The sequence below is a fragment of the Pogona vitticeps genome, chromosome 6 (assembly GCF_051106095.1).
Source record: "Pogona vitticeps strain Pit_001003342236 chromosome 6, PviZW2.1, whole genome shotgun sequence".
Lineage (NCBI taxonomy): Eukaryota > Metazoa > Chordata > Lepidosauria > Squamata > Agamidae > Pogona > Pogona vitticeps.
The window spans coordinates 7,501-31,115 of NC_135788.1; the positions used below are offsets into that span (position 1 = coordinate 7,501).

General features: G+C 43.8%; 1 protein-coding gene and 1 long non-coding RNA gene across 4 annotated transcripts; both read left to right on the forward strand.

Annotated features, from left to right (window-relative positions):
* Nucleotides 1–782: 782 nt before the first annotated feature.
* On the forward strand, nt 783–3,588 carry LOC144583719 (uncharacterized). The gene is made up of 3 exons (XR_013537638.1): nt 783–973; nt 2,325–2,394; nt 2,721–3,588. It is a non-coding gene; the product is annotated as an uncharacterized LOC144583719 (long non-coding RNA).
* Nucleotides 3,589–6,342: 2,754 nt separating this feature from the next.
* CIB3 (calcium and integrin binding family member 3) lies at nt 6,343–22,976 on the forward strand. Of its 3 annotated transcripts, none has more exons than XM_020800256.3 (6): nt 6,343–6,525; nt 7,124–7,158; nt 13,520–13,631; nt 20,529–20,676; nt 22,004–22,199; nt 22,673–22,976. In XM_020800256.3, the coding sequence occupies exons 1-6, from the start codon at nt 6,475–6,477 to the stop codon at nt 22,692–22,694; spliced, it is 564 nt and encodes a 187-aa protein (XP_020655915.3). In that variant the 5' UTR covers nt 6,343–6,474; the 3' UTR covers nt 22,695–22,976. The 3 variants fall into 3 exon arrangements, with proteins under 3 accessions (XP_020655915.3, XP_078234319.1, XP_078234318.1); XM_078378193.1 differs by having other exon boundaries at nt 6,351–6,525; nt 22,043–22,199; XM_078378192.1 differs by having other exon boundaries at nt 6,354–6,525; nt 22,001–22,199.
* The last annotated feature ends 639 nt before the right edge of the window (nt 22,977–23,615 follow it).

A 23,615-nucleotide genomic window follows, 5' to 3' on the forward strand; every position in this document is an offset into this window, starting at 1 on the left:
TTTTTAAACATTGCTCTTCACATGCACACTCCGTACCGCACTTGGGATGGCACTAATTAATACAAAAGGAACAAGAACTGTAAACCCTAAAGAACAGAAACCCACATGCTATTTATACCGATCGCTGTGACCCCAAACAATTCACCTTGCACGGCTTTAAATACCTCACTTCCAAATCAACGTCCCATAATTCAATGACAACTTCTTAGATTTTTTTTAAACATTTCTTTTCAAATAAGAATTCAAACGCACAATTACGAGGGCACAAACAAGTAAACCCTAACCAACAAAAACCCAGATGCAATTTATTCAAATCACTGCCACCTGCAAGATTTCAGTTTTCAGTCATTTAAATACCGCACCTCCGCACTGCCCTTTAACAATGCATCACGGACCCCGTAGCAACTCATTCCCTTTTCCTTTCAAAACCTTTCAAAATTTCAAAAACCTTTCCCAGGAGAGGTAAAACACTCAAACGCTCCCCCTTCACTTGATTCGTACAAAGAGGTGCACCTCCCCAACGGAACCCTAGACACTCTTAACCTCTTCTCTCTTTTGCTTAACCAACGAAAGAAACAAAAACCACCTCTGGCACGGCACAGTCCCTTCATTAGTACCTCGAACCCTTCCCCGCGTAGAACTCAACCCCCCCCAGCCCCCGCACGAGAACTACACCGACTTGCTTTCGCATGGGAACCCGAAGTCCAAATACCCCTCAACCGGCATCTCCCTCACTTTCCGCAGCACCGCCTCCTCCGTATTTCTTTTAACCCCATTGGTTGAATTCAAACCACTACCGGATAGACCCGCCAATCAAGGATACCGTTTCGTCACGTGTAGCCCCTCACCTGGCGCGGTTGAGATTCCTGGGGGGGCAGCTGTGTCGTCAACGTGGGGAGAACGGCGTTTCGGATTTCAGGTAGCCAAGCCTGACCAAGAAGCCTTTTTTCCCGTCTTCAGATCAACGCTCAAAGTTTGTTGAGGGGGGGTTTGATACATTGGGTGTTAAGCGGGGCGGGGTGGTGGTGGTGTTTCCATCTGACAAGCTCCTACAAAAGTTTTGAACCAGCTTGGCAGCCTTTTCTACACAACGTCAGGTCCTTTATTACCTTCCTTATTAGTCGCCTGCGGTAGTTTGGAAATCTAGGCTCTCTCTGATAAAACCTGTCGTGGGGGACCTGTGTTACTCTACTGCAGTCCCCCCCCCCCCAGTGGTTGCTCAGGAGGGTCTAATCTACTGTCTGCCAGCCCGACCCCATCAAATAGCCAAACAACCTCTTTTTAATGTATCTTGTGCTCTGCAGAGTTTTCGGCTCAGTAATTTGCAGGGGTTAATGTTTTCCTCTTGCCTATGTGTTGCTGAGACTGTTAAGCTACATCTTCGTTTACAAGATTTCCTCTTACATGATTACAGGCTGCTAGAATGACTCTACCGCAAAATTCAATGAACGTGCAACAAAATTAATATGCATTTTAAATAAAAATAGTGCTGCCTAAAAATACTGTCCTCCGATTTTGGCTTCTCTGATGAAACATCATGCACTGGTCAATCTTAGTTTTCTTCACCTGCGGTGTTCAAATCTACTCAATAAATCGGGAACTTGGAATTTCTAATTTGGCCATTGTAAGTGTGCGTTAAAAAAAACACCAGACAAAACAACGACTTATGCAACGTTGGCTTTATTTCAGGGAATCTAATGTTCCCTAAGGAATGTTCTTTCCCCCACAAACCTGTTTCATTGGGTGTGGCAAAAACAAACAAACAAAAAACTAAAAGACATTCCCAAACACGAAAATAAAAGAGTGGATTTGTCTGTTATAGGTATGTACTTAACAAAGACAAAATGACAGCCACTCCTCCCTGTGTGTTCTGGGTGAAAAAATTGTATGCAAGAAACGTAACTAGTAGGTTTCAAACTGAATGATACCAATTTTCATCCAAGAGCAGGATGCTTAATTTAATGCTCTGTGATGTTACTCGTCTCGACGAGTATTTCAGCCCGGGCTTCCTGATTTCTTAACGTACTCTCTCCACTACAAAAAAAATGGATGTTTTCGTTAGGAATAATCATGATAGGAATAACGATGTTATACAAATTTTTGGATTGATTGCTGATTTTAACTTATAAATATTATCTTTTAATGCTGTGAGTCACCTTGGGTCCTGTTTTCAGCAGGAACACAGGGTAGAAAAACTTCAAATGAATAAAATCTACACGGTCGTCTTAGAACTCCTAAGTTGGAGGGCTGTTTGTCGGGTTCTCTAGACGAAGCAGATTTGTAAGAAGCGATCCGGTGATACTAAATATTTTACTTTCCCTTAGTAGGAGCATCGGAGACGTCGGGAGGAGGTGCTTGCGCCTTCATGGAGCGGCCGAAACGTCTTCTATAAACGTATGGAATAGGAGCTTCCGTTTTCTCTATTAGTATCGATAAAGGAACGTGTGCTGTGGTGGTTTCTTTTTCTTTATACCTGCCAGAAGAGAAAGAAACAAAATGTAAACTAATGCTTTTGATGTTAATGTGCTTCTTAACGTTAATGTGCCAGGATTAGTTTCTTCTTTGTACGATGACAGGATGAAGGAAATCCCTTCGTGGGCTTTCCTTCAAGGATGCTTTTGTGTCTCTTCCTATATAGAGGAACGTGTAAGCAATCTATAGCTATCTTTTTAGGATGGGGATTCTGTGCAGGACATTTGATTCTGTATTTTTCTTTATAGGACGGGGAAAAGGAAATCCCTTCAGGGGTTATTTCGGCTATCTTCCTATGGAGATCCATAAACAGACGGGATCCGCTCTGCAACCACTCAGGGATCTTCACATGGAGGCAATTGCTCATCATACATCCCACGCCTCTGGCCTTGCATCGGCGTTGCTTCTGAAGGAGACCAGCAGTCTAGCCTTCTGTGCAGGTGGAGTGGGGGTGGGAGTTAAGCCCATAGGGGTAGTTTATCATAAGGAGCGATTATGGGCTCAAGAAGTACCCTTTATTGTAGCTTAATAATCAATCCAGATTGGGTACCAGGCTCCAACTGGTCGCGTCGATAGAAAGTGTCAAGATACTTCCGCAGGACTAAAACGTGGCGGCCGGATTGCAGACTGTGGTTCCTGATAGGGATCGCCTCGCCCTCGTGTTATGGCAGCTCCGCAGGCTGCCGATCGGTTTCTGGGCTCAATTTAAACAGCTGGTTTTGACCTATAAAGCCCTTTCTCTTCAGGCAACTCTTCCCGGAGTGTCTGCCTACCTAAGTGTGGTTTTTAGGTGGATTTTCATGCATTATACCTATGACTGGATGTTTACTACTACTTGTGTTTTGCTTTATTCAGAGTGATTTTAGTTTGTTCATTTATAATATTCACATATTGCTTTTACCTTTAATATAATATTTTGTTGATGTAAGGTGCCTCTCTGTATTCATTGGTCCTAACTTTAAATATGGCCTTTTAATGATGTAAACCACTGTTGGATAGTCCTTGTTTCTGCTTTTAACTATTGTCTTTCAACAATGTAAGTGGCCTCTTTAAAGAGAAAGGGGGGCTAAAAGTATTTTAGCTAAAATGAATGAATAAATAATAGTGTCTTGGAAACCTGAGTTTCAGGATATTTTTTCCCACCTCTGCCGCTGGCTGTCAACTTTGTGCGACATCCTCTCGGTAAATGAACGTGACCTTACTCTGTTGGCGTTGCCCTGCATCACAACCCGTTGCTGTCCAATTAGCGCTAGTTTGTTACAGTCATTCAAATATTATTTTTTTCTAACTTTAATTGAAGGAAAATGGAGAAAACCACAGCTCCATATGGAACCTCCATCCTTATGAGAGCCTCGTGGTGGACTGGTTAAAATGCTGTACTGCAACCAAAACTGCTCACGACCTGGGGTTCGATCCCAGGTAGCCGACTCAAGGTTGGCTCAGCCTTCTATCCTTCTGAGGTCGGTAGAATGAGCACCCAGCTTGCTGGGTGGGGGCAATGTGTAGCCTGCATAATTAACTTGTAAATCACCCTGAGAGTGCTTGAAGCACTATGGGGCGGTATATAAGCAGCACACTTTCTTTTTTTTCTTTTTCTTTCTTTTTTTCTTTCTTTCTATTTTTCGCTTACTGTGCCTGGGTCTTCTTTAACAGCTTGGTACTCTTGATCCTCTTATGGAAAAACCGGTCCTCCCCGCCTTAACTACAGCCATGGGAATTTCGGTGGGGAAAGCCTGAAGAATATGGCTCCCCCTCCTTGGAAGTAATCCAGGAGTCCCCCGTCAAATGCCTAAAGGGGGAACTCAAGAGCTTAAAAGCAGCACAGGTTCTTGACTCCTGAAATTTTAAATTTCTGGGCACTTACATCTCAGAGGACTTCTCATGGACTATAAATGGCAACATGCTAGTGAAGAAGGCACAGAAGAGGTTGTATTTCCTGAGAATGCTCGGCAAGTTAAATTTATCTCAGCATTTACTTCTGTCATACTATCGTAGCACCGTTGAGAATGTCCTAACCTATGGCATTCTGGCATGGTTTGGGAGTAGCTCTGTAGCGGACAAAAAAGCTCTACAGAGAACCATTAAAATTGCCCAGAATATCATCGGGTTCCAGCTACCAACCCTGGATGACATCTTCACATCCCGCTGTCTAAGGAAATCACATAGCATCCTGAGAGACTCTTCCCATCCTTCTTATAACTTTTTAGTTATAACCCTAACCCTAAGCGTTTTGTCCGAAGACAGTTTCCATGGTCACGTGGCCAGCACAACTAGACACGGAACACCATTACCTTCCCACTGAGGTGGTATCTATTTATCTACTTGCATTTACATGCTTTTGAACTGCTAGGTTAGAAGGAGCCGGGACAAGTGATGGTAGCTCACTCCATCACATGGATTCGATCTTATGACTGCTGGTCTTCTGACCCTGCAGCACAGAGGATTCTGTGGTTTAACCTGCAGTGCCACCACTGCCCCAGTGATGGGGTAAGTAGTGGGTGACATATCCTAATTTTAGCAGAGGGGAAGAAATGAGGCTGGTAAACCACTTGAAGAGAACTCTGGGAGGGCAGCTGTAAATCAGAATCAGTTTCATAGCACACAACTTTAAAAACTGTCTGTCAGTGTGCATGTCTAGTTCTTGTGGTGCCTTTGCAGGAGGTGGGTCACTTTCATTTTATAGTTGGCTGCACTGTCTGAAGTACTGGAGGGTTGTAGTTTTGTAGATTCTGCAAGAAATTGCACTTTCTCATCCCACCTGCGGGCACATATCCTATTGTCTTAATCCTTAGTAGCTTCTCTTGGCCATCAGGAAAAACAATAAAGGAATCCAAAGTGTCTAATGGATTTAAAAAACTGTTAAAAGAGCTAAAATGCAATAAATTACAATAATAAAAGCAGTTATATGGATTATAATAAAAACTGCTCAGCAAAAACTATTTAAAACATATTTTAAAGATAAAGCACACATACTGTACACCTTTCTAAGAAAATGAGTTTGCCCAGTGTGGTACAGTGGGCAGAATTACGATTAGGACTTGGGCAGCCTGGGTTCAAATCCCTGATCAACCATGGAAACTCACTGGAGGGTGGTGGTGGTTGAACTTGAAAAAAAAATAGACTTACCATGAAACCCCAGTTAAGGGTTGCCATTAGTCCCGACTTGATGGCACATAACACACATACAACAGCTATTTTTTCTTGACTAAAAGAACGGGTCTTACCTGTGAACGAACAGCACCGAGGGACTAACTGCTGTCTCCTGCAAAAACGGTACGTTGCCCTAAGTCGACTTGACTTCAGGGCACAGAACTATGATTCATCCCGCTGGAGTTCGGTACTCAGTACCAAGGCCCTAGTAATTTTATGCAGGAACAACGAACGTTTAATAGTTCCCAGGGCTGAGACTGGCGTTCGGGGGCAGCGTGGGACTTATTTCCTTGCGGGCCGTGCTGAGACGCCTCCAGGTCAGCGAGGATGTGGCCGGAGCGCGCCGTGGCTCGACTTCCCTCGGGAGCGATTAACCAGCTATGTGTGGCCGGTGGAAAGAGTTCCGCGCGTTCTCCGGAGAACAGTTTGTGGGAAGGAAGCTGCGGGGGGGGGGGTTGCGCTTGAGAAGTACCGTTGTCTTGGGCCACTTGGGGAGGTGCTGAGGGCAAGCGAGGCGTGGGCAGGGGTTCCTTCTGGCCCCCGGGAAGCGAACGACCAGGCAATGTCTTTAAGCTGGGCTCGCCCCACCCTATGCCTGGGGCCCCCGGTTGAGGAGCGCCCGGCGTTGTTCGAGGCAGTTAGTGCCCTTGGATCTTCTTGGCCCGGGGATGCCGGCCGCAGGTGGGCGGCGCGGGGCTCCAGAGCTCATGACCTGGCCCTGCTCCGATCCGGAGCTCTGTGGAGCACAGCAGGCCGACACCTGATCCTCGCCAGGCTCAGAGAAAGACCGATTGTTGCAGCTTGCCGCCGCCTTCGGGGAAGGAGGTATGGGACGAGGCGCGGGGTGCCGAAATGGGTAACAAACAAACCGTGTTTACTCCGGAGCAACTGGACGCCTATCAGGTAAGGAAAACGCAGGTCCTTTCCACCCCCACCCCCGCGTGTGTGTATTCATCTGCTCTGCAAATCGTTCCCACTCCTGAATATTTCTAATGCAAGATAAGGAAAACGGCGCTGTTTCCGTCCAAAATGCCAAAGCAGCGCACCGGAGGGGAATGGCGTGCTGGATCACGACACCTCCAGGGCGGCGAGAAGGCAGACAAGGACAGCGCAGGAACCGTAGCACCTGCTGCCTTCGCCACTGGATTTAGAACAGTAACAACAACAGCAGCAGCAGCAGCAGCAGCAGCAGCAGCAGCAGCAGCAGCAGCAGCAGTAGTAGTAGTAGTAATAATAATAATAATAATAATAATAATAATAATAATAATAATAATAATAATAATAATAATAATAATAATAATAATAATAATAATAATAATAATAAGGAACGAAGGAAGGAAAGACCTTTCCTGACTTGACAGAGCAGATGGTGTGTCTTCATGGTTAACACGCATCACGTTTTCCCACTGGGCAGTGAGAAATTACGGAGATGTTGGAGGCAGGGTTGGCGGTCATTTATGAACTCTTAGATGCCTGTTCTTGTCTTCTTTTGGTGTTTCAGGATGCAACATTCTTCACAAGGAAGGAAATTCTGAGGTGAGATATGCTTTTTTACAAATCGGTCACTTCTAAAGCATGTATCAGAAATACCAATTTATGGGGGAAGCAGAACTTTTGCCTTTTCAGTGCCAAAGGAAATGAACTTTAGCTTTCTACTGATTGCTGACAATCTCATTTCAAAGCATAGGGCTTTACTGGCCTTTCATTTACTTCACTAGCATGTCAATTCCCCCATTCCCCAGCTCAGCCTCTGGTATCACAGCAACAGAGTATGTTTAAGAATTCAGCAGGAACACAGTCTACAGCTGTGACTGTTACGTGATGGGGGTTTTTCTTGTTTGTTTGGGTTTTTTTGTACTTCCAGATGAGCATTCATGCTATTATCCTACTTCATCCATGCCATGTTATATGAAAAGACGTTACCCAGATTTTGGCATCTTCCACTTGTAATCTATTAGGGGCAAAGAAATGTGGATAACCATAGGGCATCCACTTTGAAAGTGCCTGGAAGCCCCCATAGTTTTATCCAAGAACTCAGAGAGTCTCTCCCTAGATGTCGAGCTGGATAAATGCATTGGCAAAGCAGCTATCATGTTCTCTAGACTCACAAAGAGGGTATGGCTTAATAAGAAGCTGACAGCATACACAAAGGTCCAGGTCTATAGAGTCTGTGTTCTGAGTACACTCCTGTACTGCAGTGAGTACTGGACCCTTTGTGCATGGCAGGAGAGGAATCTCAATATGTTCCATATGTGTTGCCTCCGACGGATTTTTGGTATCACCTGGCAGGACAAAGTTCCAAATAGAGTAGTCCTAGAATGAGCTGGAATGTTTAGCATGCATACATTTCTGAAACAGCAATGTCTACATTGGCTTGGGCATGTTGTGAGAATGGCTGATGGTTGGATTTGAAAAGATCTGTCAGCGCCCCAGAAGGAGACCGCAGCTGCGATACAAGGAGATATACAAGTGGGATCTGAAGGCCTTAGGAATAGACCTCAACAGATGGGAAACTTTGACATCTGAGTGTTCAGCCTGGAGGCAGGTGGTGCAGCATGACCTCTCCCAATTTGAAGAGACACTTGTTCAACAGGCCGAGGCAAAGAGGCAGTCCCGAAACCAGGAAAATCAGGGAGCTGGACAGGGGACATTGTATTTGTCTTCAGTGTGGAAGGGATGGTCACTCTCGAATTGACCTTCTCAGCCACACTAGATGCTGTTCTAAGACCTCTACTCAGAGCACTTTATCATAGTCTCTTGAGACTAAAGGATGCCTCCTAAAAGAGAGCTTGAGGTATTTGATACAGGTGACTCAGTAAGTTTGTAGTAAATAATTTATTTTCTGGACCTTGGGTTTGCCAGCAAAAAAACCCACTATTTAAAACAACAACAACACAATTTTATAATCCTCCATGTTTTCCTCCCCCTCCCCCCATGTAGACTATGTGAGTCTTGAAGAGATAATGAGGTGTCGTGGGTGAATGTTTGGCTTGGAATCTTGATACATCTGGTTTCCAATCCGCACTCACCTAAGGAAGTTTACTGGGTAATCTTAAGAGTCAGTTTTGCTCTTTCTGTGATCTGCCTCTCAGTGCTACTGTGAAAGTAAAATCAAGGTAAGTGCAAGAACAATGCTGTTTAAATACAGATGTGGTATGAATTAACAAATGAATGAACACAGTCCTGATGGTGGAGAGACATGACCACAGGCTGAGGGACATGGCAACAATATCAGGAAAAGCAGGGACACAGGGCATGCGGAGGGTCCAGGTCAATAAGCATTTGCCCCTCTTTTATAATGAGTTGTATGCCAAGTAGCATGAAATGCAAATGGAGTGAAATAATGCAGTTCTTGAAACCTAAGTACGGGTATGCTTTCATGTCTGGAATGGAAGCCAAGACCATAATTGTATCAAGAATAAGGCATGTATTATTGATAGGGAGCCTTTCAAAACTTCTCATTCATTGTTCTCAGCCACAGCCACTGATGACAGCTGTGCACAACAGACACTCCTCCACCCACTTCAGAAGCTACAGAAGTAAAACATTGCCAAGAAGGCAGACCCCCTACTATTTCCCTCCACCCCCCACATTTTCAGTGTAAAATTGAGGACTTCGCCTTCCTCCTGCATTTCAGAACTTTTTCACAAATTATTTTGTTAATTAGTTATATTTTTCAATCCCACTTTTTTACCTCCTTTACAGATCAGCTGACAACAAAATTAAAATGATAACTTATATATGGGGGCGGGACCTGGAAAGAACAGATTTTGATATTAACTTGCGAAGTGAAATGAATGCCACAATTAGATACTAATTCAGGTTGTTAGAATAGGAAGAGAGCAGTTAAAACTAATATATGTTTACTCAAGTAAACTTCTCTGCATTCAGCAGGCCTTATTCTTAAGTAAACACAGGGTTGCAAGGAACATTCATGAACAGGGATGGCTAAATTTAACTGCACACCCTGGCAAAGCCCTCTAACCAATACCAGCAGGTTCACATCCTCATGGACTTACACAGCAGTACCATTATTTCCATACCATAAAGGGATGTGGTGGCGCTGCGGGCTAAACTGCAGAAGCCTGTGCTGCAGGGTCAGAAGACCAAGCAGTCGTGAGATCGAATCCACGCGACGGAGTGAGCTCCCGTCACTTGTCCCAGCTCCCGCCAACCTAGCGGTTCGAAAGCATGCAAATGCAAGTAGATAAATAGGGACCACTTCGGTGGGAAGGTAACAGCGTTCCGTGTCTAAGTCGCACTGGCCACGTGACCATGGAAGATTGTCTTCGGACAAACGCTGGCTCTATGGCTTGGAAACGGGGATGAGCACCGCCTCCTAGAGTCGAACACGACTGGACAAAAATTGTCAAGGGGAACCTTTACCTTTACCATTATTTCAGAAGGTCTTGGCACAGCTGTCAAATCTGTTTGTGTCCTGAGCTCTCCTAACTGCTTCGAGATGACTGAAATCTTAACTTGACCCTCCTTCTGCCCTCTTCTGTATTTGGGGTGGGGTGAAAGGGCAGGACCCTGCCAGCCTATATCCTCCAGGCAGCAGCCCCATTGCACTATTGAACGGAGTCTGAAAAAACAACAACCAAAAAACCCCCTTCAAAAACTATTTAAAAAGGCCTTCTTGGATCTTAAAACATACTGCCTCAATAATGTAACATCCAACCTACTGTCATGTTTCCATTTTTATTTTTTTATGTTTTTACTGTGTATTTTTACTGTAATTTGTTTTGCACCTGTAATATTTTATTTGGCTGTTGTTGCATACCCTTGTCACTACTGTATATTATTGTTATTGTTTACAGTACAGTATCGTCGTTTAGTCGTGTCCGACTCTTCGTGACCCCATGGACCAGAGCACGCCAGGCCCTCCTATCTTCTACTGCCTCCCAGAGTTGTGTCAAATTCATGTTGGTTGCTTCGCAGACACTGTCCAGCCATCTCATCCTCGGTCGTCCCCTTCTCCTCTTGCCGTCACACTTTCCTAACATCAGGGTCTTTTCCAGGGAGTCTTTTCTTCTCATTAGATGGCCAAAGTACTGGAGCCTCAGCTTCAGGATCTGTCCTTCCAGTGAGCACTCAGGGTTGATTTCCTTTAGAATGGATAGGTTTGTTCTCCTTGCAGTCCAGGGGATTCTCAAGAGTCTCCTCCAGCACCACAATTCAAAGGCATCAATTCGTCGGCGGTCTGCTTTCTTTATGGTCCAGCTGTCACTTCCATACATCACGACAGGAAAAACCATAGCTTTGACTATTCGGACTTTTGTCGGCAAGGTGATGTCTCTGTTTTTAAAGATGCTGTCAAGATTTGTCATCGCTTTCCTCCCAAGAAGCAGGCGTCTTTTAATTTCGTGGCTGCTGTCCCCATCTGCAGTGATCATGGAGCCCAGGAAAATAAAATCTGTCACTGCCTCCATATCTTCCCCTTCTATTTCCCAGGAGGTGATGGGACCAGTGGCCATGATCTTAGTTTTTTTGATGTTGAGTTTCAGACCGTTTTTTGCACTCTCCTCTTTCACCCTCATTACAAAGTTCTTTAATTCCTCCTTTCTTTGGGACTGGAATGTAGATTGATCTTTTCCAATCCTCTGGCCACTGTTGGGTTTTCCAAACTTGCTGGCATATTGAGAGTAGCACCTTAACAGCATCATCTTTCAAGATTTTAAATAGCTCAACTGGAATGCCATCACCTCCACTGGCCTTGTTGTTAGCCAGGCTTTCTAAGGCCCACTTGACTTCCCTCTCCAGGATGTCTGGCTCAAGGTCAGCAACCACACTATCTGGGCTGTCCAGGACATCCAAATCTTTCTGGTATAATTCCTCTGTGTATTCTTGCCACCTCTTCTTGATGTCTTCTGCTTCTGTTAGGTCCCTCCCATTTTTGTCCTTTATCATGTCCATCTTTGCGCAAAATGTTCCTTTACTATCTCCAATTTTCCTGAACAGATCTCTGGTTTTTCCTTTTCTGTTATTTTCCTCTATTTCTTTGCATTGTTCATTTAAGAAGGCCCTCTTGTCTCTCCTTGCTATTCTTTGGAAGTCTGCATTCAACTTTCTGTAACTTTCCCTATCTCCCTTGCATTTTGCTTCCCTTCTCCTCTTTGCTATTTCTAAGGCCTCATTGGACAGCCATTTTGCTTTCTTCCATTTCCTTTTCTTTGGGATGGTTTTTGTTGCTGCCTCCTGGACAATATTATGAGCCTCTATCCAAAGTTCTTCAGGCAGTCTGTCCACCAAATCTAGTTCCTTAAATCTGTTCTTTACTTCCACTGTGTACTCATAGGGGATTTGGTTTAGATTATACCTGAGTGGCCCAGTGGCTTTTCCTACTCTCTTCAGTCTAAGCTTGAATTTTGCTATGAGAAGCTGATGATCAGAGCCGCAGTCAGCTCCAGGTCTTGTTTTTGCTGACTGTATAGAGCTTCTTCATCTTTGGCTGCAGAGAATATAATCAATCTGATTTCGATATTGCCCATCTGGTGATTTCCATGTCTAGAGTCGCCTCTTGTGTTGTTGGAAAAGAGTGTTTGCGATGACCAGCTTCTTCTCTTGACAAAACTCTATTAGCCTTTGTCCTGCTTCGTTCTGAACTCCAAGGCCAAACTTCCCTGTTGTTCCTTTTATCTCTTGGCTCCCTACTTTAGCATTCCAGTCCCCTAGAATGAGAAGAACATCTTTCTTTGGTGTCAGTTCTAGAAGGTGTTGTAGATCTTCATAAAACTGTTCAATTTCAGTCTCCTCAGCAGTGGTGGTTGGTGCATAAACTTGGATTATTGTGATGTTGAAAGGTCTGCCTTGGATTCGTATTGACATCATTTTATCATTTTTGAGATTGTATCCCATTACAGTTTTTCCCACTCTTTTGTTGACTATGAGGGCCACTCCATTCCTTCTACGGGATTCTTGCCCACATTAGTAGATATGATAATCATCTGAGCTGAATTCGCCCATTCCTGTCCATTTTAGTTCACTGATGCCCAGGATGTCGATGTTTATTCTTGCCATCTCCTGTTTGACCACCTCCAGCTTACCAAGCTTCATAGATCTTACATTCCAGGTTCCTATGCAGTATTTTTCTTTGCAGCATTGGATTTTCCTTTCACTTCCAGGCGCGTCCACAGCTGAGCGTCCTTTCGGCTTTGGCCCAGCCACTTCATTAGCTCTGGAGCTACTTGTACTTGTCCTCCGCTCTTCCTCAGTAGCATGTTGGACGCCTTCTGACCTGAGGGTCCCATCTTCCAGCGTCATATCTTTTAGCTTTTTGTTTCTGATCATGGGGCGTTCTTGGCAAAGATACTGGAGTGGCATTGCCATTTCCTACTCCAGGTGGATTGCGTTTAGTCGGAACTCTCCACTATGTCCTGTCCGTCTTGGGTGTCCCTGCACGGCATAGCCCATAGCTTTTCTGAGTTACTCAAGCCCCTTCGCCACGACAAGGCAGCAATCCATGAAGGGGATTGTTATTGTTTGCTTCCATTGTTATTGTTTACTTTGTTGTAAACCACCCAGAGTGGCCTTGGCTGCCAGATGCGTGGTATAAAAATCAAATAAATAAATAAATAAATACATAAAAATAAATAAAGGTATCTTGTTGGCCTCTTCTGGCCTCCAAACAAAATTGCTTTTAGCGGTTGAAGTAAGATAACCACTTCAAGGTCTCTTGCATGTGCTGCTGTTGATGTGTTTGATGTGATTGCTGGTTGGGCTCTACCTTTGTTCATTTTAGAAAACAAACATCAGACCAAACTACCCAGTATTGTCCTGTGTCATAAACAGCATATTACTTGCTAATGGTTGTTGGTTGTATATCAACGAAGCCTGATGGACCAGCAAAACACTGGTCCTGGCTCTAGAAATTTTCCTCTCCTTTGCTTGCTTGCAGATTGTTTGATCGGTATCGTGATCTAGCCCCTCAGCTCGTCCCACTTGATTACACAAATAAACCTGATGTGAAGCTCCCCTATGAACTCATTGGCAGCATGCCTGAACTGAAGGTAATGTCTATGAGAAAGTGTGAAGGGAACAGTACAGGCACCACAGCTTCCTCTAGTGAACAATGCACTGTATGCTAATTGCCCAGGGCCTGGAAAATTACTGAGTGTCAGCAGTGGTAGCCTAGCATATCAAATGTATAACTTTCCAGAAGCCACTTATATGGAGTATGTGATTAAAGCAAGAGAAGAAACAGAGGATAGAAGTTAATTGTCTTCAAGGAGGTAGCTGGCCTGACTGGCAGGAGAAGATGGAGCACCAGGCCTCCTTGGCCTGTTCTAGCTGGCTTTGTGTCCAGGCACTATACAGTGGGGTCTTGACTTGAGAACTTAATCCGTATTGGAAGGCGGTTCTCAAGTCAAAAAGTTCTCAGGTCAAATCTGCATTTCCCATAGGAATGCATTGAAAACCATTTGATCCGTATCTGCTCTTTTCCGTCCATAGAAACTAATGGGAAGCTGCTATTCTGCCTTCGACCACTGGAGGGGGATATTTTGTTTCTTTTTTTCTTAGGTCACGAAAGGTTCAGGGAAGGCAGGGAAAATACAGTCCAGGCAGTACCACGCAGTCTGAAGACTCCCAATCCACTCTCTAAACGCTGGGAGGAGTGAGGAAGCAGACAGGCACCCTTTTCACTGGCCAACAGTTAACTGAAAGTTCAAATTTTGCACTTTCCCTGCCTCCCACGTGTTTTTTTTCAGTTCTTAACTCAAATCTAAGTATGTAAGTCAAATCAATATTTTCCTATGAGAGCGGTTCTTAAGTCAAAATGTTCTTAACTCAAGCCGTTCTTAAGTCAAGACCCCACGTACAACAAAGACAGGTCCACCATTAATAACAGCCACAAATGCCATTGACTCCAGATTTACTTAAATATCAAAGGGCAAATTATTTCACTAGAACATTTTGCTTAAATGCTGGAGGGAAAGGAATAGAGAAGTACATCTGTATATACACACACATATATGCTGAATGAACTATGAGATATTAACTTGCCAGTCAAGGCATTGATGACATTTTCTGATTTTTCTGGGTAGGAGGCAGCATTCTGATCCAGTCTGAGTTTTCTATTCTGTAGAACGAGCACAGTGCAAATGAGTCCCTACTTAGTTCCAAACCAACTGAGTGTTCATTCCCCCTTCTTTCTATATCACCTGAAGTATTAGAATTGCTAGATGCTCAATGCATTATTAAAAAAGAAACTGCATTTCTAAATTCCATTACTTGATGTTTCAAAAATCTGACTAAGAAAACAAGACACTCTCAGTATACCTAAGTCTATTAAAGAAGAAGAAAGTTAACCATTTAATTGTATAGTCTCTGGGGCAGTATTCCATGACCTATGAGTATCTTGTTCCTAGTACTTAGCCCTGGACCAGCAAATAGAGGCCTTTCAGGGTATAAAATAAGTGAGGTGCAAGAGTTTTGAAGCCAGAGTCAAAGCCACATTTGGGATCATGCAAAGAAATAGAACTGACATTTAGATTGCAAGGATGCCATAGCCCTTCCCTGAACTCCGCTGCAGGAATGCTGAAATGCAGGATTTTGTCCACTGTTCTCCTCAGGAGGAAGAGCTTTTTCTCAAGAAGATACCTATTCTTGAAAAGGCCTCTTTCCCCTTCAGCCTAAGTATTTCTTCTTGTAGCTTTTATTCAAGGCTTGTGACATTAACCTGTGGTGTTCTTGTGGGCTGGAATAAATAAATAAATAAATAAATAAATAAATAAATAAATAAATAAATAAATAAATAAATAAATAAATAAATAAATAAATAAATAAATAAATAAATATACCTCAGAGCTGCCTTTGTGTGGTGTGAGATTCTGGTCCTGTGGCATTTATAGAATCAAGGAACTGCTGGATCTGGCAACTCTTCATCTATGCTATCTTTGGGAGGCTGTGACTCACCCTCAATGTCCTATAGTCAGTCATCATAACCTTTATTGGCATAAAACATACAGCAAGCAGGGGTCCTCAGATAGATGGAGGGTATATACCCTGCATGAAGCAGATCAAAAAGCTTCAATGCGGGCAGAATAAAGCATTACATAGTTTCAAGGTATACAGTAGTTGTAGACCACTGCATCATGTGGATTAGGAATGCTTAATGCAAAGCTTAAATCAATAAAAAGCCTGTGGAGAGTAATAGAGCCATGGCCAGATTACGTTGGGAGAGTGATTCAACTATGCCTGGGGGATGGTCTCTCTGATTTGAATTGCGGTATGTAAAAAGCGAGCGACATAGGTAGTGACATGGTTAATATTCCCCTGGACTAAAAAGCAAACCTTGGCCTTATCGGAGCGTCCTTGAAAACTGGAGAGCAATGGTTCTAGAAATCTTGCACGCAAGCTGTTGTAGAAAGGGCAGTCCAAGAGAACGTGAGAAACTGTTTCGATGGCATCTTGACCACAGGGGCATAGTCTGAGATTAAGTGGGACTCTGTGGTATCTACCAAGTAGAATAGCTGACGGTAGTACGTTGAATCTTGCCAGCATAAATGCTCTTCTGTAGTGGGCGTCAGTTAGAAAGGAGAAATAGGGAGCTAAGAGCCCTGGCTTCAGGGGTAGGCCCAAATGACTAGGGGAACAAGTTTTCCGAGCTGCCTCGGTCAGATGTTGGAATTGGATGTCTAACAGTCTGCGTTTGATTGATCGAAGTATTGCCTGACTAGAGGACAGGTGGAATGTATCCAGGGAAATTCCCAAGGACATGATTTTTTTCTGAATCGTGGTCAACCATTGGGAAGCATGATGATCCGTCAACATCAGAAAGGTAAAAGAGTTCTGTTTGGAGTTGAATAAAAGACGGAGCCAGAACTTGAAGGTCAAAAGCCAAGCACAGGTTTCCAACAATAGCAATCCCGTTTCTATGCACATAGCGGCATAGGGGACACAATTAGGCAATCCGAGAATTTTCCTCAGGAAGGCAGATTGTAAGCCTTCGATGGTGCGATCAAAGGCTTCAATCCATATGGGGGCACCATATAGGAGTTGGGAGCAAGATTTCGCATTGAAAGCTCTTAGAGCCATAGGGACATATCGGTTCCCTTTCAGATAGAAAAAACGGGCAATAGCCGAAGCACTAGTTCTTGCCAGTGATAGAGCGCACTTGCGGTGGGTTAGCCAGCTCCCATTGTAAAAAAAAATTGTTCCCCAAGTATTTGATTGATTTGACCTGCTCAATAACACTTCCCTGTATTGACCGGTTTCAAGCTGGCCTGTCTTTATTAGTTTCCCAGCAATCTAAATTTAAAGTCCTGGAATTACCCCCTTGTGACACTCTTGCTCAGGCTTTCCGTTTTAGCTACAGTCTTGTGTTTATTGTTGTTAATGTTTACCTTCCCCCCTCCCACAACAAAGCTTCACTATGCCTTCTTTGGGAGCGCCTGTCCTCATACCTTGAGCATCTTGAACATCTGTTTCCCATGACAGACATCGTTTTACTTGGAGACTTTAATGCTAGAATCGGCAAAGATGACAGGGATCTTTTGGATGCCTTGGATTTAGACCCTAATGTTTCCCTCCCCTGGTTTTTTAGATCAGGCAGGATCTCCAAAGACGCACATATTAACCAGGCCGGTATCCAACTTGCCAAGTTTTGTATTCAATATGACAAACAAGTGCTAAATGGTTCCACCTCCAGAGATTCCCCGGGAGAAGTTACTTTTGCATCAACCCGAGGTTGCAGCGTTTTAGACTATATTTTAACTCCCCCGTCTTTTAAAGATAATTTAAAGCATTTTTACATTGACCATCGCTCTGAGAGCGACCACTTTCCCTTGGTTTTTATATTTGACATTTCACTATTTCCCAATGACAATTCAGCTTGTGCAATAGCTGATATGTCAACGGGGTCCTCACCCAGACTTAATTGGTCACCTAACCTTGCCGCAAAAGCTCAGTCAATAATCACTGAGCAATTACTCGAGAACCTACATTTTATCCTTATGTCCCCTACTAACCCTGAGGAAGTTATTACTGTTTACAATAATCTCATTTCCAACTTCATCTCCTTGCTTAACCCTTCTTCTTCCGCGGTCTCAAAAAGCAAACCTAAATACAACCCCTGGCATAACAGAGAATGTCTTCATCTGAAGTCCACCCTTCGCTCCATCATCCACCATTATAGATGCCGCAACATGCCCAGTCTACCCCAAGACTATTTTACCATTAAACGCCAACTATCAGATACGGTTAAAGCCAAGAAACTTCAGCTCGCTAGAACCCAATGGGAGCGCTTGATCGAAGCCTCCAGGTCCAAGGATAGTGGGAAATTCTGGGCACTAATCTCCGGGGATCTGCAGGGGAAACCCAAACAATCAATAACAATATCCCCCCAGATTTGGCACTCATACTTCACAAATCTTTTCAGTAGCGATGGGGCAAACCTTTCCAACCCCCCTGAAACCGATATCAGAGAACACCCTGAGTGGCCGCCAGTATCCCCCGAGGATATTATTACTTTGATCTTGCAACTTAAGCACAAAAAGGCTCCTGGCCCTGATGCAGTTATTCCAGAACTATTGAAGTTCTTCCCAGAATGGTGGGCTCCCCCTTTGGCTGCCCTGTTCACTACAATTAACAGAACTGGAATAATGCCCACAACATGGACCAATGATATTATAGTGCCTATTTATAAAAAGGGCAACCCCTCACTCCCGGAGAACTATCGGCCAATCAGTCTTCTATCAATCATCGGTAAGCTCGACGCTAAACTTCTTCTAGCAAAATTAGAAGACTGGCTAACAACGTGTAACATACTAGGCCCAGAACAAATAGGGTTTCGTCATGGCAAGTCTACCCTTGACCATTGTGCAGTATTGTCACACTTAGTTTCCAAATACAGTGGGAAATATCGGAATAAACTCTTCGCTGCCTTTTTGGAACTTAAGGCGGCATTTGACTCAATCCCGAGAGAATTGCTGTGGGCCAAGTTGGCCAGGTTGAATATAGATCCCAGACTGCTCTTCCTGATTAAAAACCTATACTCATCCACTAGTTGCCAAGTCAGGTATAATCTTCAGGGGAACTTAACTCCGGGAATTCCAATTTGCAAAGGCGTGAAACAGGGCTGTATTCTTGCTCCAGCACTTTTCAACTTATTTTTAAACGATCTAGCCCCAGTCTTATACACAATCAATGGGCACGCCCCTAAACTTGCTCACCGCCATATTCCCATCCTCCTATATGTGGATGATGCCGTTGTATTGTCATGCTCCCAAGTTGGACTGAAGCGTTTATTACGTCAAACTATGACTTACCTCCATCTTAACGATCTAACATTGAATACCAGGAAAACAATGTCCTATACATTGAGTGTTGGTATAACAAAGGGCAAGGCCCTATCTACCTGTTTAAGGATGGAGAGAAAGGTCCACCCTTTGAAGTGCTACAACACTATACTGCTTCTCCCTTAATGTAGCACATATTTCATGTAAGAGGAGCAAATCAGTGGTCAGTCCCTTTTCCTGCTGGAAGAGGCTTTAGATTCACAAATGGCAAAATCTATTTGATTCTTAGACATGTCCCAACACAAGGGGCAGGCATATCTATTTTGTTCTTTTTGTCCACAATGAAGTGGGTAAAAACAACAAGGTGAACAAAGAAACCCTGTTTGCTCCTTTTTTCTATCCACATTACAGTTGTACCAAAAGAGACTGTACTGTACTGAGTTCTCTGATATCAAAGCGCTCCAGATGGACAGATAGAGTTGTCCTGTACATCTAGGCAATAACACACTTTTCCATTTTTAAACTGGTTCCACACAGAATAGTGTGTCTGTCCGTCTGCAGCAGCGGATGGAGCAATGGGGTGGCTGGAAGTGCCCTGAGTCTTAGCTCTGCTGAGACACCAACTGTTATTTGGCTCTTTCTCTTCCTGAACTGCTTCCATTCAAACTTAATGCTGTATGATATATTATACAGTACAATATAAAGTACCATTGCCTGTGTTTACTTGTTTCCCTCATGACTCGCTGTCCCCTTTTCTCTTTTGTTGTGTTTATTAGATTTTGTGTGGCAACACAGAGTCAGTTTCAGCTGACACAAGATTTCTGAAATAGCAGGATCCCACTGCATTTAATTTATTAAATATTAGTTTATTAGCCTGTAAACTGTTCCTTTTAATTCATGTGCCAACACTTAATATCCTACACTAATGGATCAGCCTAAATCTGCTTTAACCAAGAGCAAATGGTATCACACCAAGACCTTGGACAAATACTCCCTGGTGTTCTTCTCTGTTTCTTCTCTGAAGTTTGGCAGAATTTTCTTTTAAAAATTCTATTAATTATTATATTAGCAGCAGCAGCACTACCATGCGCTGCAACATCTGCCTATACGTTTTATTCCACCTTTTTCTTGTCTCGTGACACAACTAAAAGTGATTGTGTCTTTAACCATCACTTTGGGGTTTTCCAAACGTGCCAAGGGGCATTACAGAAACCCAAAAGACGGAGAACAGTGTTTGCTGTGCTGCCATGGCAGGTTAGAAAAGTAAGCTTGATTGAGATAGAAGCCATAATTATTTGTGCCAATATATGCTTAAAAGCATCTTTAAAATGAGAGCACCAGATTGGAAGGGCAATAGCATCTTGAGTATATTCTGCCCCTGGTGCCACCCAGGACAGAGTTTGCTGTGGGCATGATACTGAGTACTATTTCTAGCCCAAAGTTGGCCTTCTTTCTCTCCCTCACAGACACCTTTCCAGCTTTAAAAAAATACAAGGAACATTGCTAAGTGCGAGGCTTGCTTTGCCTCTCTTTCCTAAGAGAAATTTTGTTTTTTCTGGTTACCAAGTAAGGGACCTATTCTGAGGCCAAAAGGGGAGTGCAAGGGAAGCCTTCCACTTGTCACAATAGATGTAGCTTGGTTCACATTCTACCCATCCCTTTTCCAAGGACAACCCTTTCCGGCAACGGATAGCTGAAGTCTTCTCTGAGGATGGTGAGGGCAACATGACCTTAGATGACTTCCTGGATATGTTCTCAGTGATGAGTGAAATGGCACCTCGTGACCTCAAGGCTTATTATGCCTTCAAGATCTATGGTGAGTGATCCTGGGGATGGCGGCGGGCGGGGGTGCAGCTGGGGATTGTTGTAGAGGAGTGTTGCAGGTTGCATCCATGGCCTTGTCAGCCTTCCAGAGCACAGGCAGCCTCTTGTCATTTGCACTCCCACTAAGTATTGTGAGGAGCCATTAGTGGCTGGAGCACCTACTTGTTCCAATAATGGAAAGGGCAGGCAGCTCTTGAAATGAAATCACAGTGGCATGCAGTGCTAGCCTTGGCAGGCTCCATGTAAGAGTTGCAGAGCAATCAAGGGACAAGAAAAACTGCATTTCCAAGATTTTTAACCCATCATACATTTCTAAAGGTACAAAGAACATCACTGAAACCTCACTGAAGAGTGAACGCCATAGAGGAAGAATATGTTTTAACATTGATTATGACCTGCCATATGTAGGAATAAGACAGGCCTGACATTTGCAGAGGGAGACCAGAGATGGTGAACCATATTGTGAAGTAGCAACCTTATGCAGCAGGTGTCACAGTCCAAGATATCCCAGGCAGCCTCTCACCAGGGGCAAGGGCACCAGGACCCAGTCCACCACACAGGGTATTGAGTCCAAAGACACTCACTGCACAGTTAGTTGTGACTAAACAAAGGCAAGAGCACATGGCTGGGAGCACAGAGCCAGAACAAGGCACCGAGATGCAGGAGGCCAACAGAAGTAAGCAGGGAGGAAAGCAGGGACAAGAACAGGAGCAGATGCAGGAACACAGGAGTAGGTCTCCGGAGCTCAGGAGCTGCTAGGCACCCAGGACAGTAAGCACACAGGGTCGAAGCAGGGTTGAAGAGCTATGCTGCTAAGGCAAGTCCTGGGAGAACCACTCCCAGGACAGGCCTTCCCTCTAGGTTTCCAGGAGAGCCTCATAAGTGGCCCAGCAGCCACTACACAGGACTGGGCCTCAGCCTGCAAACACCAGGCCATTCCTGAGTCATGCTGGCCCCGATCCTTCAGCTGCCAGGGTGGCATGGGCCAGATCGTGACAGCAGATTTAGAGGGTGTGGGCCACATTCCCTAAGCTTCCACAATGTCCAGTCTAAATGCTGGATGAATCCCATCACTGGGCTTGAACTAAGAGTCAATGGCCAATCTAGTTACTTCTGTACATAGGGCATGCAGGGGGGTGGGAAAATAAGTCCTTTGCCTCATACAACATAGTATCTTGGGTTTGTAATCCCACATGGGCAGCAAAGAGATATCATGAAGCATTCCTGTGTTGAACTCAGAGAGTGGACCTTAATGCCAGAGAAACAAGTTAGCTTTCTGTTGGGCTTCTTCTGATACTCCTAAGTGCTCCTTTTAGCAGACTTTAACAATGATGACTACATTTGCAAATCTGACTTAGAGAAGACTGTTAACAAACTGACCCGCAAAGAGTTGACCCCTGAGGAGGTGTGTCTGGTGTGTAACAAGGTGATTGATGAAGCTGACTTGGACAACGATGGCAAGCTTTCCTTAGAAGATTTTCAACACATGATTGTGCGGGCGCCTGACTTCCTAAGGTAATAGAAACCATCCTTCTTCACTGCTTGTCTGCTCTGCCAAATTATGTCTGTGGCATGCTTTACTGGAATGTGCCACATGTCTTCTTCTGAAGGATCTCATCTCTGCTCTCAGCTGAGGTAGAGTGGCTCACTAGATGGTTTGGGCATGGTAGCTGCTGCAGATCACTATAGCTTTAGCTTCAGGATTGAGCATAACCTGTGCCTCTCTCCTTTCGTAGGACACAAACACTTGCCTCCCTTCTCACACTGTTACACTGATTTTTTTTGCTGCCTTATTTCATCAAATGCTTCAGACAGGGTGGTGGCAATTTCTTGGCTACATTAATGTTTGAATCTTCTGACCTTTCATGGAAGTTAGAAAGCTTAAAATGTGGTTTGGAACTTTTTTATTTTTATTGTTGTCTTTGGTATCAAATGCTTTCCTGGTAAATGATAAGAAATGCATAATCATTACTCTTTTTTTTAAACAGCACTTTTCATATTAGAATCTGATGCACCACAAACTCTCCAGGAGATAGACAGCAGACAAGTTTTTCTCCTCCTCCTGCTTCCACTGCTGATACTGAAGGTGGATCAGAGGATTCCTGGAAAGTCCTCTACAATATCTAGCTGCCGAGTTCTCATTGGTTGCTAAAGTGAAACCTTCCACTGAGAGGTGCAATAACAACAACAACAACAACAATAACAACAACAACAACAACAACAACAACAACAATAAACTTGTTTTGTTTCTGACTGTAGGATTATTAAATGAAGAGCTAAAATGTGACAGGATATATTTTTCTACCTATTAATTGGTTGGTTGGTTGGTTGGTTGGTTGGTTGGTTGGTTGGTTGGTTGGTTGGTTGGTTGGTTGGTTGGTTGGTTGGTTGGTTGGTTGGTTGGTTGGTTGGTTGGTTGGTTGGTTGGTTGGTTGGTTGGTTGGTTGGTTGGTTGGTTGGTTGGTTGGGTTGGGTTGGGTTGGGTTGGGTTGGGTTGGTTTCATTTGTATACCACCCATCTAACCAAAGCTACTCTGGGTCATTCATAACATATCAACAGTTTTATTTTATTTTATTTTATTAAAAAGGAACTCATATCTACAATATAACAAGGATCAAAAAATCTTTCCTTTTTACTTTTTGACTGGTTCAGTGAATTCCATACATTGGATTTTAAAATAACTCATTTTGCCTTGTTCTCTCAGAAATGGCAGTCTTTTGTAGACCTGCCACTCAAAGCTGAGCATGGTATCTTATCTCACAGTGACACCTAGCTAAAGAATGATAGTCTGATCGTAGATACCCTATCATTTGTTTCATGTCACTAACCTTCTGTGCAGCAGCCATTTCGCTCCGAAGTATACAGAAAGAATGAACATTGAGCTTTGTTGATGGTAAATAAATCCTCTTACAAAAGGATCCTGATGTAAA